Genomic DNA, 16,303 nt, shown 5'->3' on the forward strand with positions numbered 1-16,303 from the left:
CTAGTAGCAAAGGTTTACCAAGCATCTGAACAAGGCTTGCAACCTAACCAACTTTCAAACGAGTTATTTGAAAGCTCTACGGAAATTCCAGACTGACCACTTGACAGGCCCGTTTCTCTTGGTTTCTCTTCTGAGGCTTCCCAGCACTAGTTTCGCCAGTCTGTTTTTAGCTTTGCGAGGAAGCCTTTAATCAAGGCGCTGGAAAGGGAAAGAAAGCTTGCCGGATACACCCTAAAAAGAAATCTCTCCTTAGGATCACTGACCCAGAGATGCAAGAAGGACCTCCTTCAATGGCACCCATGTTTCTGGGTTAAATGTTAAGAGTGCACTGAGATTCCTCAAAGCACCCTTTCTTGGGTCACCACACCTTCAAAGCACATTTGTACTGTCACCGCTCCTGGGATTCTTTGGGGAAGTCACGTAAGGTGTGGATGTGATCTTGGGGGAGGTGGGAAGGAACAAAGGGTGATAGTCTAGTAAGTTTTACTCAGAGCAGACCTGTTGAAATTAATGGCCCAAACTTAATGTTCACTTATTTCAGTGGGTCCACTTTAATAATAATAACAAAAATAAAGATTTTCTTAGGTTATAAAAGTATGCACGTTGTCTCTTTTTCAGGTCTTTTCTTCAGTGGGTCCACTCTGTGAAACTTATTGCAGTACCACCCTGAGGAATTAAACTGTTCTACCATCTTGTATTCCATATATTCATCTTTGGAAAGCCAGCATATGGCGTATATTGAGAGAAGCGCTAGAACCCAGAGGCCCTGGCAAAGCCCATTGCCACTACTGCCTGCCAGGTCCCAAACCACTCCTGCTGATACTGCCACTACCACCACTCCTGGGTTGGTGCGAAGGACTGGGGGATGGCACGGAACTGACCAGAGCAACTGGCCATGCGTGCAAATGCCCCATCAACACCAGCTTAATTAGGCCAACAATGATTGGGGAAGGGCTGTGGCTCAGTGACAGTGCATCTGCTTTGCATGCAGAAGGTCCCAGGTTCAATCCCCACCATATCCATATATCCTGTGTGAAAGCCAGGAAAGCTGCTTCCAGTCATTGCAGACAATACTTAGTTAGATGAGACTAAGAACTATGTTTGAGGGTGAGGCAGGTGCTATTCAAGCTGGTGGAGGCAGAGAGTTTGTGTACATAGGCTGGAGTTCTGATCTGCACCACTGCTGGGCCCCTCCTGGGTCCTTGACGCAGGGTAGGCTACCTGAGGGTGTGGCATGGTGCCGCTCTCAGCACTGGGCCACATGTGCAGACTACTTGGGGCCATCAGCTTAATAGTGCCAGCCTTCTTCCTGGCACTTCAGGGTGTGGATGGCATAAGCCAGCATCACCAGGGAAAGTGTGTGATCAGCGTAGCCGCCACCACCATGGGCAAGCACCAGGGACCCCCCAAGTGACAGGAGTGAGCCAGCAGGAAATCACACCAAGCAAGTTGGAGTTAACTCTTTATTAGCAAAAACATAATCTTCACAGATTTGGCTGAGTGTCAGGCCTAATGAGCAGAGCAACCCATGGCCTGGTAGGTCATGCCCCCATGACGCAGAGACTAAAGGTCCCCACCCTCCACAGCCATCTATGTCTCTTCTCCAGAGGTTTTTTCCCCAAGCAATCAGAGACTGCACCTGCCTGCCTGCCTTTGCTCCTCCCGCTTCATGCCTCTTCTGGTTCTGGGAGACCAGAAGGGAGGGGAGCTTGTTGCAGCAGGATGAGGAGACACCCATGCCTCTCCCTGACGCACCTTTGCTTCTTGGCTTCCCTCCTCTCCTGCTTCAGCTTCTGCCTTTCATTCTGGACTTCTCTCGGCCACAGACTCTTCCTGTTCACTAAATCCTATTACCTCTTCAGCTTCCAACACCTCCTCCACTCTGTCTGCTCCCACTTCTCACTCTGACCACTCATCATCATCCCACCACCATTCCCCGGGCTCTAAGCCTTCTTCCCTTGGGGGTTCCCCAGCTGGTGCCTTCCACCATTCCTCTGCATCCAACCAGTCCATGACACCAAGGGCAAATAAACTGGGACCCTCAAATCTTGGAGCCAGATCTGAACTTTGGAAGACCATAAGTGTTTAAGTCTAGTGTCTGGCTGTTGGATAGGAACTATGAGCCGCACCAGTGATAGAACAACTGTCAGGGACTCCTGGCAGTCCCGGTCATCTTATTTACTGTTGCATGCACTTTTCTCTTTATAGTGGATCAAGGCCTCCTCCTCCGGGATCTTGGCTAACGTTTTTGGATTACGCTGCTTGGCAAGGGCCTCCAGCTGTCTGGCCAGCCCTGTTGAGTGAAGCAGGCAGCACAAAGAACTGCCACATAAGTCATAATGCTGGATAGACTTTCCTCCTGGCAGCTCTGCATTCAACAGCGGCCTCCCTTTGATGGCGCGAAACCCTGCAGATCTGGAGAAGGAGAAGCTCATCCATTAGGCAACTATCTACTTGAACTGAGAGTTGAGCACATCCATCAAGGCCAGGCTGCTCCAAGCAGAAAACCCAGTGGCTGTGCTAGAGTCCAGAGACTTCCCCTTTCGCAAAGCGAGCACCACACTTTGCCAAGAAAACCATCTGCAGAGCAGAAAAAGGAGGAGGGCGATGGCATGGTGTGGTGTCTGAGAAATCCCTGCTTCAGAGAGGCTGAGCTAGCATAGTGTTGTGGCTAAAATGCTGGACATGCTAATAATTTTTATCAGCTTTTCAGTGATAAATGCACTGTATGAAGTCAGAAAATAGAAACTGAATGTAACAAGAAATACAAAAACAAACAACCATACCTCCCTCCCCTCTATGCCAGAAGTCAGGAAAGTGATCTTATTCATTCTAATGTATTGAATGAATTCTTAATGTATTTTTCTTATGTATTATGTATTGTTGCCTACATCCTTCATTTTCTATGTTGCTCTTGCAGGACCCTGCAGGGCATATCATCAGGACAATGTCACTATTTTCATTGGCCAGAAGAAATTGAGATACCCAAGCACAAAGTTCAGAGCAGAAATATAATCATGACATTCAACACTGGCAAGAAGGCATTTTGTAAACCCCATATTTCGGCATATGTAATAAACAACCACCAAATAGCACAACATGCATCTGGTTTCTAAAGTGTTGGCATTTGCGCAGGGTGATTTGAGTTTTTAAAAAAATTACCCAATCCCAGAGCTTCCTGGGTGATCTTGAACCAGTCACTGCAGCCCTCTTTGTGCATTTCTTCTAGTGCCATGCCCCCCCCCCAAATCATCCAGCAGTTCCTCTCCTCCCCACTCAACTATCCATCAAGAAACTGCATTTGCAAATTATCAAAGGGGAGAGAAGATTTCAGTTACATTCTCATGCTTTGGGTACAGGTATTGAACCTTCCTCCTACTCTACAAATCATCACACCAGTGTTCTGCACTTTGCAGCCTCCCCAGGTGCCAGCACTTTAATTAGAGCCCAGTTGGAGCTGTCTTATACTGATTTAGACCCCTGGTGCATCTAGCTCAGCACTGTCTCCACCGACAGTGGCATGTAGTCAATACACAGACACTGAAATTCAGGCAGGGGTCTCTCTGAGCCCTACCTGGAGATGCTGAGAATTGAACCAGGAAACACCTGTGAGCAAAGCAGACACTGAACTCAGGCTCCTCCCACAACATTGCTCCCTGGAAATGAGGCGGGGCTGAAAATGCTAGCCAAAACAATGCTTTCAGTCGTTCACTCCCATTTATCTACAAAATTGGGATCCTCACGGCCTGCCTCTTAGGGATATTGTACTGACGATGTCTGCAAAGGACTTGGAATGTGCTATATGAAGACTAAGTATTAGTATTCAGAACCAGGTGTTGACATTTTACCATTTTCCGCAGCAGCAACTGTTTTGCTTTCACACCCATCCCCTCAATACACTTGAACCTGAACAATTCTTCCAGTCAGAGGACAAAAACTGGCAAACTGCTAATTTTTAAGTGGAGACCTTAAGGGAGGTAATCGGTTAAGCAGCAGGCTGGAAGCTTTTCCCTCCACGCAGCCCCCGTTCCAAAGCACTAATGCTTTGAATGAAGTAAATTACAGCAAAGCTGGGTCATTCCAAAAAGTCATGCTGACCTCCTCTGATGAAACGTTTCGTTTGTTTACCACTGACTTCCTATGACAGGAGGAGGGAGCCTTTAGAAGCTCCAGGGCCACATCCTTCCCATGGGAAACCTTCCAGGGGCTGCAGGCCAGAGGTGGTCAGGGCCAGAGGTGTACCTCTTACCCCTGTGAAATAAAATCAGGATGTTTCTACATACGCATCTCTTTATTCTCCATCCAGGCAGACAAGAGGCATTATCACAATTCAAGAAAAAAATTGCTCAAGGAGGACACAGTGCATTGAGGGGGTGTGGCTTCAGGAGGGGTGTGGCCTGGGAAGAGTCCTAAAGACCAGACCAAGACAGGCCTGGGCGGCTGCTTCTACACCTGTGGCCTGAGGTTTTTTCACCTATCTTCTAGGAAAGGCTACTCAACCAAGCTACCCTACACAGGTTCGTCCTAGTGGTGGCCAAATTTTTATTCCACAGAAGGGTGAAGACAGTCCACTGACCATGAAGGTGCCTGAGACCCTCTCCCATTGCCCCTATTTGCTGTTCCAGAGGACTCAGTGAGACCATGGTGGGTGGTCGGGTTTGGTCACCAACACAATCACAGCGCGATGCCTGTTTTAAAAGAAACTCCCACATCTTGGCTCAGGTTAATTCTTGTGACCTTTTCGGTGTGCGGCAAAAGCTTCAGAGTTTATTTAATGCACCTAAAGTGGCTAAAATGTTCCAACCTTTTAAAAAATAGAACAGAATTACGGGTGTGAGAGGCCTTAGCTGGATCAGAACTCTGCTGTGTGTGTGTTTGTTTGCAAAAATACATCTTGAAAACACGAGAAAACAAAGCCGAATAAGGAGCAATGGAAGAGATAGCAGACATACCTGACTTTCCCACTCCAGCTCGGCCAAAGATGGCCAGTTTCACTTCTGCGCTCTTAGCCATGGTGGGGAGAAAATGGAGGCTGGTGGAATCGTCACTGGCTGAACCAAACTGGCACGAAGGATGAATGGCCAAGTCCTTTCTTCCGCCTTATCGTGCCATTGTGATTTTCAAGCAGGGCCTAATGGGAAAAGACCCACCAAAGAGAAGGAATGAGCAGGTGAACAGGGGTGTTGCCAGCCACTGCCAAGGTCTCAGCAGAGGGTTGAGGTGTGTCCTGTTTCGCAAGGACCCACAGGGAGAGCTTTTCGTCAGACGCAGCCCTCAAACGATAAGCCATGAACCTAGAACCAATCTCCTTTCTAAAAGCTCAGGGGGTGGTTCTCTGTCTTCAGGCATGGGGGAAGAAGAAAAAGAGCAAAAGCTCTATTTCTTTATATTGCGTATTACATTTACCTAGGCTAGGCTGAGAGAGAGTGACTAGCCTAAAGTCACCCAGTGAGTTCCATGGCTGAGCAGGCATTTGACCCCTGGTCTCCCAGGTCCAAGTCTGGCACTCTAAACCACTGCATCATGATGGCTCTGTTCAGAAGAATCACATGTTACAGCCCCCTCTCTTCAGATCACAGCTGGGGCGATGGACGGACTTGACTCCCTTCCTGAATGATCCCATATATATATATATATATATATATATATATATATATATATATAAAATAATATATAATACACACACACACACACACAGTGGATGCTCCGGATGCAGCGTTTGCAACCCACAGCAGTGCGTCTGCGCACGTGTGGGTTGCGATTCGGTGCTTCTGCGCATGTGTGACCGCCAAAACCCGGAAGTAACCCGGAAGTTCTGGTACTTCTGGGTTTTGGCAGTTCGCAAGCCAAAAAAATGCAACCTGAAGCGTCTGTAACCCGAGGTATGACTCTCTCTCTCTCTGTGTGTATACAGTGGTACCTCGGGTTAAGTACTTAATTCGTTCCAGAGGTCCGTTCTTAACCTGAAACTGTTCTTAACCTGAAGCACCACTTTAGCTAATGGGGCCTCCTGTTGCCACCGCACCGATGGAGCATGATTTCTGTTCTCATCCTGAAGCAAAGTTCTTAACCTGAGGTACTATTTCTGGGTTAGCAGAGTCTGTAACCTGAAGCGTATGTAACCCGAGGTACCACTGTGTGTGTGCGTGTGTGTGTGTGTATAAGCTTGCATACAAAAGATGTGCAAATCATGTGGAAATCTTGGCAAGAACCCTATTCCCTGAGATGCTACCTTTCCACATAACTTCATGATAAGAGCTTTGCTGGATCAGGCCAAAGGCCCATCTATCCCAGCATCTGGTTCTCACACTAGCCAACCAGATACCTGGTGGAAGTCCAAAAGCAGGATCCAAGAAAAGCCACAGCTCACTTGTGATTCCCAGCAACTGACTGCGCTTCAAGACCCCCAAGCCACTCCCAGGAGAATGAAGACACAAGGACACAGAATTTAGATTAATGTTAATGGGCAAAATTTAGGCCTGCGCATCAACAACACAATGCATCTGGAGTGACCTTTGCATTATTCCTGTACACCCCCCCAATTTCTTTTTATAGGACTAACATACTAAATAGTACAATCTAATGTGCTGTTGCGTGAAGCAGGGAACACAGATTAAGTGCTAAGGCCCCAATGTGGCCTTAATGGATCAATCCATTTTGCATCTGCACCACAACCAACTCAAGCCTTGGTGCAACAGCAGAAGCCATTGGTACTACAACACATGCATCTTCTGCCAGTTCCTGTGCAGATGAGTTTCAGGAAAAAGAAGTTGTGCAGCAAAGCAGATGGAGGAGTGCAGCTTCCAGCAACCCATGGTATGGACAACCAGTCCCTCCATTTGGTCCTTGTAGGTCCTTGTTTCAGCCCCCTCCCTCCCTGGCTCCAAGCATCACCCACAAACCCAAGACCTCACCTCCCTTCTGCTCTTCAATCACATTTGAGGACAACACAGTCAAAGCTATCTTTAGCAATTCCTCCTGTGTGGGGGCATCACAGCTTGAGCAGAGCCCACGCCTCATTACACACAATGGCTGGTCACTTCAAAAAAGCATAAGCACAAAACCGTTTGCCTTAAAAACATACTTTAAAGGGCACAACCAGGAAATAACTCTGCACAAACTTCTTTTACAATTGGGAGGAAAGGGTTAAGCAGCCCGTTACTAGCCGTCAACATTTAATCATTTCGAAGTATGGCCCATGTTTAAAAAATGATCTGCCAATCCAGATTCAGACCGCTTTTGAGGGTGCAACTCTGTGCTTTCCTGTTTTTAGGGGAGCATTAATTTGGGGCTTTTCGGTGGTTCTGTCTTGCTTGCATAACAGAGAATGTCAATGTCATGTTTGGCAAAATTACCTAACAGTTAATAGATACCATAGGAGACACAACCGCTGAATAAAGTCTCGACATTCTTCAATATAATAGGCTCAAAATACTGAAAAAGTCCCATTTCCACCCCAGCCAAGATAGCTGCAATTATTATTGCCAGCAGTTGGCCTTGACAACTAACTTCCAATACAGTTTTTTACGTTTCTGAATGGACGAAAAACCCATTAACGCCGTTGCAGAGTCAGCTCCCCACAGCCTACTGCAACTCCCTTTATTGGTCCTCAGGAATTACTATAAAAGCCACACCAGTTGGGAAAGGTTTGCTTCTCAACATTTCCCCTTAAACAAACCTCTGTGCTTTAAAGTGCTCAGAAGCCCTTTGTGCATTCTGCATCAGGGGCAGAGTGCAGGGTTAGGCAAGGCTTAAAAGGTGTTTTATTATAGGGCTCGGAAAAGCTTTCCCCACCCTGCCCCCTCCCATCTCACTCATCGGCTTGATGGAGGAGTTCTCTGTGCGAAATGCTAAGAGGTGGAGTGGACCAACATTGACCCCCTCACCCTTCCCAGTTGCCCACCCCAGAAAAGCATGAGACAACTGACAACTGTAAGGAAAAGTGTGGCCATTTTTGGAAGAGGGTGTGAGTAATCTTCAACTACGCAGAGATGCTTTGCCCAAAATCAAAGGTCCCTCCAGATGTCCTTTTTATTATGCATCCACAATAATTTGTGCTCATGATAATATTGGGGCAGTTATAAGTAATCAATGACGCTGGCTCCCAATATGTTTCCAAGCACTATCCAAAATGTTGATGCTGACCTTTAAAGCCCTAAATGGCTTCGACCCTGAATACCTGAAGGAGTGCCTTCACCCCCATTGTTCAGCCTGAGGTCCAGCTCTGTAATGGTTCTAAGGGGTTGCTCGTGCGTAAGCAGGTGCCTATCTCCCTGGCTGGGTGCAAACACCTGGCTGGGCTGCCAAAGTGAACCTTATCTGTCCGGACCGCCACTCACTCGTGGTTGACTCAGTCGCTGGCAGAATCCGTCAGTGGGCGTTTCTTGAACTTCTTCCAGCAAAGAAGTTCTTTGACGCCTAGTCGCCGCCTACCCTCTCTGCGTGAAAGCCTTCTGCGCAGGGAGGGTGTGGGCAGCGGAGGACCCGTGCTCTCCCCGCTGGTCCCAGGCAAGGAGTCATGATACCGCCTCGCCACTTCCCCCAGCTGCCCCCCTTCTCCCCTGGTGCTACGCTGATTCTCTTCCCCAGAAGATGGGCTGCTCCTCCCGATCCCTGGACGCTCTCTGGAATCCCTCTGGCTTTTGCGCCCCCCCCCTCCAGTACTGATGGTAGTTCCCTGACAAGCTCTGAGGGCCTTCTGGCAGTTCCCTCACTGCGAGAAGGGAAGTTACAGGGAACCAAGCAGAGGGCCTTCTCAGTAGTGGCCTCCCATCAAATGTCAAACAGATAAATAACTATATGACTTTTAGAAGACACCTGAAGGCAGCCCTGTATAAGGAAGTTTTAAATGTTTGGTGTTTTATTGCGCTTTTAATACTTGGTTGGAAAATGCCAACCAAGGGGTACAAATAAAAAAGTTGTTGTTGTTGTGTTACATAGCTTATCTGCAAAAGGACTCTGGCCTGGAGTGTCATTTAAAGCCATCGTAACAAGGCTTATTATTATTTTGCTATGCTAACAATTGACAAGCAACTGTAGAGAGTATTCTTCATCAGCCTCTATTTTCACAGGGTGGCTACAAATGACATCAGTTATGTGGGAAAACACAGAAACAAACGTATGTAGAGTTGGACCCCCTGATCCATCTAGTCTCTAAATTGACTGGCATCAGCTTTCCAGGGTACCAGACAGTTATCTCTTCCACTGCCCAGTCTTCTGGGAGACGCTAGAGACCAAATCTGAGACCTTCTGGCATGCAAAGCAGATGTTTTACCCACTGAGATACAGCTGTTGGGTCGCTATTGCTACAGGAACATGCCACATGATCAGATACTGCATCTGCATTTATACTAAGGGGGCAAAAGTTTGTGTGTGTGTGTGTGTGAGAGAGAGAGAGAGAGAGAGAGAGAGACAGAGACAGAGAGACAGAGAGAGACAGACAGACAGACAGACGAGGGGAACCTTAGCTTCCTCCTTGTTTCCACATCTGTGTTCTAATTTACATTTTTAAAAAGTGATTTCTATTCAGAGTCATTGAGAGCTGGTGACTACCCAGTTGGCTTCATGGCTGACTGGGGATTTGAAGCCTGATCGCTCAGATCCTGGACCAGCACTCTAAACACTAAACCACACTGGCTCTTTTCTTCTTTTTGCAGCTGCATCGCACTGTTAATGATCAACTATAGTCCTGAGATCCTTTTCACCCATACTATGGCCAAGCAACCATTATTTGACTTGAGGACTGACAGCTGGGCATGTGAAGTGATTCCACTAGTTTTTTGAGTGGTGATGCGAGGCCTTTTGAATGTTCTTGCCCAAATGCAGACTTTAGTGCTCCATGCCAAGTTATTTCACTAAACACTGACTTATTTCACTTTAAGTAAGTTTCTAACACTGCTCTTGACTGATTTATTGGGCTGGCAATAAGTAAATAAATCCAACTTTGCTTGGAACAGAATTTAGAATTCATTTTTTTATGTGTAAGAAGCACATAGTTGGGCTCTCCAAGCTTAGCACTCTGATGGGATACCTCAGTCTGTAGAACATGAGATTCTTAATCTCAGGGGTCAAGGGTTTGAGCCCCATGTTGGGTAATAGATTCCTGCATTGCAAAGAGGTTTCGACTGAACCTCATAGTCCATTCCACCTCTATGATTCCAGGATCCAGGACTTTGCAGTCAGACAACACGGTGACCACCATCCAATAAATTCAGCTCACTGAAATAATTTGGTTTAAACATGTTTAATTCTGTTCTGGATTGCAGCTGATGCCTTTGGAGCTCTTTTTCATCATAACTTTGTTCCCAGAGCTATATTGTTGGCTCAGGGGTGTTTATAATACTGGCAAAAAATAATAATCTACCGAAAGGCCTCAGTAGGCCAAAAGGCCGGTGAGAAAGATACAAGTAAAAACAAACCAACACTCTACTCTCCGAAAACGTCTCCCCAAAGTGTAAAAGCTGTGAAAAATGAAACTTCTATGTCATGGGTCATAACGAAAGGGACTGAAAATAAAGCTGCCAATTATTATAATTCCTTTGTGCAAATCTGTGGCACAGCCACACTTGCAATGTCATGAACAGCTCTGCATCCTCACCTCAAAAAAGGTGAGGTAGAGCTGCAAAAAGGTTTAGAAAAGAGCAAGCCAAATAATCAAGGAGACAGCGCAACTCCCCTGTGAGGAAAGATTACAACATTTGGAGCTTTTTGGGGTAGAAAAACGGTGAGCAAGGGAGAATGCAACAGAGGAATACAAAGTGTACACAGTGGGGAGGGGAAAAGTTGGTAGGCTTCTCCAGTGGCGTAGCGTGGGGGGTGCAGGGGGGGCGGGCCGCACCGGGCGCAACATCTGGGGTTAGGGCAAATCAATGGGTTAGGGGGCGCAAATCCACGGGTTAGGGGGCGCAAATCCACGGGTTTGGGGGCGCAAATTACTTGCCTTGCCCCGGGTGCTGACAACCCACGCTACGCCACTGGGCTTCTCTCAAAATACTGGAACTCAGGGTCATCTAGTGAAGCTGAATGGACAGAGGGGAAATTATATTTCTGCACTTGGCACATGGGCTCATCCATACTTTTGCTTCTCCTAGGCCTAGAAACTGAGGTTTTCCGCTTGTCCTGTACTTTCTAGGCATGGGTCTGAGAGACTTGTTAGACCCACCACTTTCCCCAGGAAAACCTGCCGTTTATCGCTCAGTTGGAACAAACGTCAATCCACTTTTACGCTTGTTCCGATTTGGCAGCAAATAACAAGTTTTCTGGGGGAAAGTGGCGGAAGTGTGGACGAACCCATAGTTAAAGCGATGACCTTCACTACCATAAGATGTGATAATAGCTTTTGTTTTCAGTTGATTTGGTTAAGCCCTTTTAAAGCCATCCAAGTTGCTGGCTATCAATGGTTAATAGTCAGAGAGCGATCAGTGTTACCTTAAGTATCAGAGACAGCATGCCTATGAAGACCAGTTTTGGGGAATCAGAATAGAGGTAAGGGCTGTTATATCCTCCTTGTGGGATTCCCACAGGAATCTGGTTGTTTCACTGTGGGGACAGGATGCTAGGCTACATAGCCCTTTGGTCTGATCTAGCAAAGCTCTCCTTATGCCTATTGCATGTTGCAGAGATCCACCACAAAGAACACATATTATATTCCACACCTGCCCCACCTCTGAAACTGGTCAGTCTCCAGCTCAAGAAGATGTCCAAAGCTGGAAGACAGCCATCCCGTACAGAAGATTGCCTCTCTATTATTCATTGCATCTTGTGGATTTTTAAAAGGAGCATCTCCACCCCCATCGCTCTACCCGGACACTGAGATCGAGCACCAAGGGCCTTCTGGCGGTTCCCTCACTGCGAGAAGCCAAGTTACAGGGAACCAGGCAGAGGGCCTTCTTGGTAGTGGCACCCGCTCTGTGGAACGCCCTCCCACCAGATGTCAAAGAGAACAGCAACTACCAGACTTTTAGAAGACATCTGAAGGCAGCCCTGTTTAGGGAAGCTTTTAATGTTTGATGTATTACGGTATTTTAATATTTTGTTGGAAGCCGCTCAGAGTGGCTGGGGAGGCCCAGCCAGATGGGTGGGGTATGAATGATAAATTATTATTATTATTAAAACCTTTTGTGTGCCTGAACAAGAGTCAAAGACACTTGAACACTGATAATATTTGCAAGGAGATGGGGGGGAGGGGAAGGAGGCAGAGAAGTTGGTAAGGTGACGTTAGCAAAAAGAACGAAGGAAATGTTCTTGAGCTTTGCAAAAGTAACAGAAAAAAATCTGACAAGGAGCTCTGTGAAAGTCAAAAGCTGGCAGCTCTTCCAATGTATTGGAACTGTTCTAGTAAGAGATAATACTGTGGTACATCTTTTAGGTTTAGAGTAGAGTATCCTATTCCAGAGACTAACATTTTCATGCTAAATTAAAGAAAGCAGGAGCTTTCATTCATCCTTGCAAAGCTATTTTTAAAAGCCACACGTAAACAAAGCAGGCATATGCATCTATTTCCTGTCTTGGCTACTATGCAGCCTTGTTTCTTGGACACAGTCAGTATGCCAGAGAAACGCAGCATTGACAAGGTGTCCTGATGAAAGTGCTTCTGATCACCCAGAAAGTAAGAGTCAACAACTGGCAACCCTGGGTATAAATCTGCCCCACCAATTGCTAACCTCAGAGGCAAAAGAAAACCACAGATGAACAACTCATGGAACTTGATAGGGAGACTATTAAAAAAGCAGCAGGTGTAAAACTAAAAAGTGCTGCTGCTGTTCAGGGCTTATTTTGGAACAAAAACTTTGCCTAAAAGGTGGGCATGATATACTATTTTCAAAAACTGTACTGTGATTCTTGCCCCCCTTGAGTTCCGTTTTTGAAAATAAGGCGGGACAGATTTTTTTCCCCTAAAAAATAACATGCTGCTCCATTTACTTTATTTTGATAACAAGCAAGTTTTTTTTTTAAAAAAGGAAAAGAAATGAAAGAAAAGTTAATTTTTAAAAAGGGAAAGTTGTCACAATTGCCAGCAAACAAAAGTATAGGATACAGTTTTGTGATTTACCAAGTCCATAATAAGGCATACCAAGAGGGAAGGGATGTTTGGTCTATAATTACAAAGCGTCTCATGGTCTAAATCAAAACAATTACAAGTTTTTATTTAAAAAAAGAAGACGACAAAAAGTAACCTTAAGCTGTACCAAACTGACACACTAGCATAGCTCTTTGGTAGTTCCTGAGCTACCAAATGATCTCAAGCATTTTGGCCCCCAGACACTTTTAGCTTATGTAAGGTTCCACCCCCCTCCCCAGAAGGGTGAGTTGCCAAAGCCTGGAATACTGTACTGGTAGTTCAGATTATTGAGCTTGAAATAGAACAAGTTTTCTGTGCCACTAAGATCACCCTGAAATACATGAATTAAGGATGGAGGTCCGTGCCCTCCAAGCATGTGCAAGAGCACCTTTCTCAGAGCATTGAGATAGCCACAGCTGATCCCCAAATATCTACATTTGGCCTAGGCATGCAGTGAGAGTGCAGGACTTCTGAGCAGCCATGCTCCCAGGCAAGGTAAATTAAACTCTGGCCTAGATTTTGGTGGTGGAAACATATACAGTGGTACCTCGGGTTACATACACTTCAGGTTACATACCCTTCAGGTTACCGACTCCGCTAACCCAGAAATAGTGCTTCAAGTTAAGAACTTTGCTTCAGGATGAGAACAGAAATCGTGCTCCAGCAGCGCGGCAGCAGCAGGAGACCCCATTAGCTAAAGTGGTGCTTCAGGTTAAGAACAGTTTCAGGTTAAGAACGGACCTCCGGAACGAATTAAGTACTTAACCCGAGGTACCACTGTAACGTGAACTTCTTTTAAGAAAAGAAAACTGTGCCTCTGAACACATGCAGAGTACCTTCATCATTCATTTCTTCCAAAGAGTTCAGGGCAGCATAGCTAGTTCTCCCTCCTTTTAACATCACAACAACCCTGCAGTGTAGGTGGTATGTTAAGAGAGGGGGGGGGGACTAGTTTAAAGTCACCCAGTGACTTATGGAGCTGCAGAAGTGGAACTGAACATCAGGGCCCTTCCAAGATACCCTTTTTATTGTGCATCCATGCTGATTTGAACTCATGGTATCAGGGTGGTCATACGCAAACCCACCATCAATATTGTTTGCACCTGCAAAAGTTTTGGGGCGGACATACTGTTTCATTGCACGTCCCGTAACTGCCTGCAGAATTTCCACTTTTAAAGACTATAACTGTTACTTTTGTTTTTGTCCGGCTTTTGTTAACACTTTCGTCGCCTCTATAGCAGTAATGAGATGACATCGGAGAAGCGTCACAGAAGAACTGATGAAACCAACTGAAGTTTGGATGGTCCAGTTGGTGCTCTGAGTGCTGGATCAGGACCTGGGAGACCAGGGTTCCAATCCACACTCAGCCACGAAGCTTGCTGGGTGACCTTGAGCCAGCCCCAGTCCCTCAACCCTGAACCTACCTTGCAGGTTGTTGTGATAATAAAATGAAGAGTGAGGAGAACCACATTGGAGGTTCCTTGGAGGAAACGCTGGTATATAAATGCAATTCAAAAAGAAAATAAGTACCAAAATCCACCACTATCGTTGCATCACACCCCCCCCCCCACAAAAACACAGTCTGGAGGGGCTCCTAGTCTCTCCAGTCCTAGCAGCCCAACATTGCCTTGGCGGGTGGAAAAAGTTCCTAGGATTGAGAAGCCAGGATTCCTAAACAGCCCAGGTGGCTCTGCTCTGCGAATGAGCCACACAGGTAACAGATGAGAGAGCTCTGTTGCTGAATCCCAGATTTGTGGGTGTGCGGCTGGGGAGAATACCGAGCCATTTTATAGTCCAACAGAAGCACCAGCTTTGGTGGACGTCTGCCCACTTCCTCAGAGCCTCGAAAACTTCTACCTCCATAAATCTAACAGCCTTTAAAGGTGCCAGGAGATGCTTTCGACGAAAGAGCAGAAGACGCCAACCTCTCTGCAACTAACTCCCTCAACCTCTTCTACCCTGGAGAGGAGCAAAAAGCTTCAAAATATACACCCACCCACCACACCTTCCTGCACCTGCCTCCTCAGCGGCTGCGATCCTGCCCTCCTCCCTGGGGGTAAGGCCCAATGAACGTACTTCTGAGCAGACATAATAGTGAGCGTGCCTGACCAGGACCTGGGAGACCAGTGTTCGAATCCTCGCTCGGCCATGAAGCTTGCCGGGTCACCTTGGGCCAGCTGCTGTCTCTCAAACTAACCTACCTGGCAGGATTGCTGTGCAGATTAAATGAGGAGCAGGAGGAAAAAGGTGGGGCATAAATGCAATTGATAAAAATAATAAGCAAGATATGTAAGCTTGCAGTTTTGTGGTGGTGTTGTTGCAAATAGGTCCCCCACACGCAAAAGAAGGACCCCTTCCAGGGAGTGCGTCTCCTTTTTCACTCTTTCTCTCGCTGTCATTTTCTGCCTGACAATCATAGAACCGGCACCCCAAGGGTCATCTAGTCGAACCCCCTGCAATGCAGGAATCTTTCGCCCAAAGCGGCACTCGAACCCACCACCCTGAGATTAAGAGTCTCATGCTCTGGCTTTTAAACCTGGGAGACTTCTCTCCGCTCATCCTTGGGAAGGACGAAACAAAACTCTTCCTTTCCGGCACATTTTACATGCAAATTACCCGCCCACGATCCCGGAGATCTGCAAGCTTGTGGCGGCGGCACTTTTCTCCTCGTGCTTTTGCCGCAGCCATGGAGGGGGGGTGGAATCACCCTTCCAAACGCGCAGCGACCCTCGGTCTCCCATCCGGCGAAACCGACTCACCTCGCTCAGCCTGCGCTCCGGGAGGCGGCCCCTCGAGGTCAGGTCTTTTCCCCGCCCGCCTCCAGCCCGGCAACCCTGCGGCGCTGCAGCAAACGAAGGGACCCAGCGTCCGGATCAGAGGCGCCGCCGAGCCATGGACAGCCTCCCGGATTCTTCGGCTAGCGGCAGAGACTGCGGCGTTTAAAAAGGCGGCGCGGCGCGCAGCGCTCCAAAGCAGCCCGACGCGTCTCCCTCGCTTGCCGGCAAGACTGTGGGAGCAACGAATCACGCCGCCGGTTTTTTCAATAGGGGGGAAAGGAAGCTCTAGGGCGCCACCGGCAGGCCGCCGAGCTTCAAGGAGGCTCGGGGGACCGCATACCAAAAAATGGCAGCCGGGAGAGGTGGGGAGGCAGAGTTTATTTTCTAGGGCGCGCGTATTTGCGCAGCGAGAAGAACGCACGACCCCAAAAGTTGGAACAGCTCCCCGATGAGGAAAGGTGGCCGC

At 47.3% G+C, this 16,303-nt stretch overlaps 1 protein-coding gene across 3 annotated transcripts in view; it reads right to left on the reverse strand.

Moving 5' to 3' along the window:
* RERG (RAS like estrogen regulated growth inhibitor) overlaps positions 1–16,095 on the reverse strand; it is a 93,572-nt gene extending 77,477 nt beyond the window's left edge. Inside the window, exons 1-2 of one of the 3 annotated variants that reach the window (XM_083573190.1) lie at positions 15,820–16,095; positions 4,953–5,131 (exon numbers count right to left, since the gene is read on the reverse strand). In XM_083573190.1, coding sequence (XP_083429316.1) covers positions 4,953–5,013 — 61 coding nt within the window. In that variant the 5' untranslated portion in view covers positions 5,014–5,131; positions 15,820–16,095. Of the gene's footprint in view, positions 1–4,952; positions 5,132–6,914; positions 7,035–15,676 lie in introns of those variants that run through there. The other 2 variants (XM_083573191.1, XM_083573192.1) reach the window with 2 other exon arrangements.
* Between the last annotated feature and the right edge of the window lie 208 nt (positions 16,096–16,303).

Source organism: Podarcis filfolensis (genome assembly GCF_964270895.1).
Source record: "Podarcis filfolensis genome assembly, chromosome: 10".
In the NCBI taxonomy this organism is placed as follows: Eukaryota; Metazoa; Chordata; class Lepidosauria; order Squamata; family Lacertidae; genus Podarcis; species Podarcis filfolensis.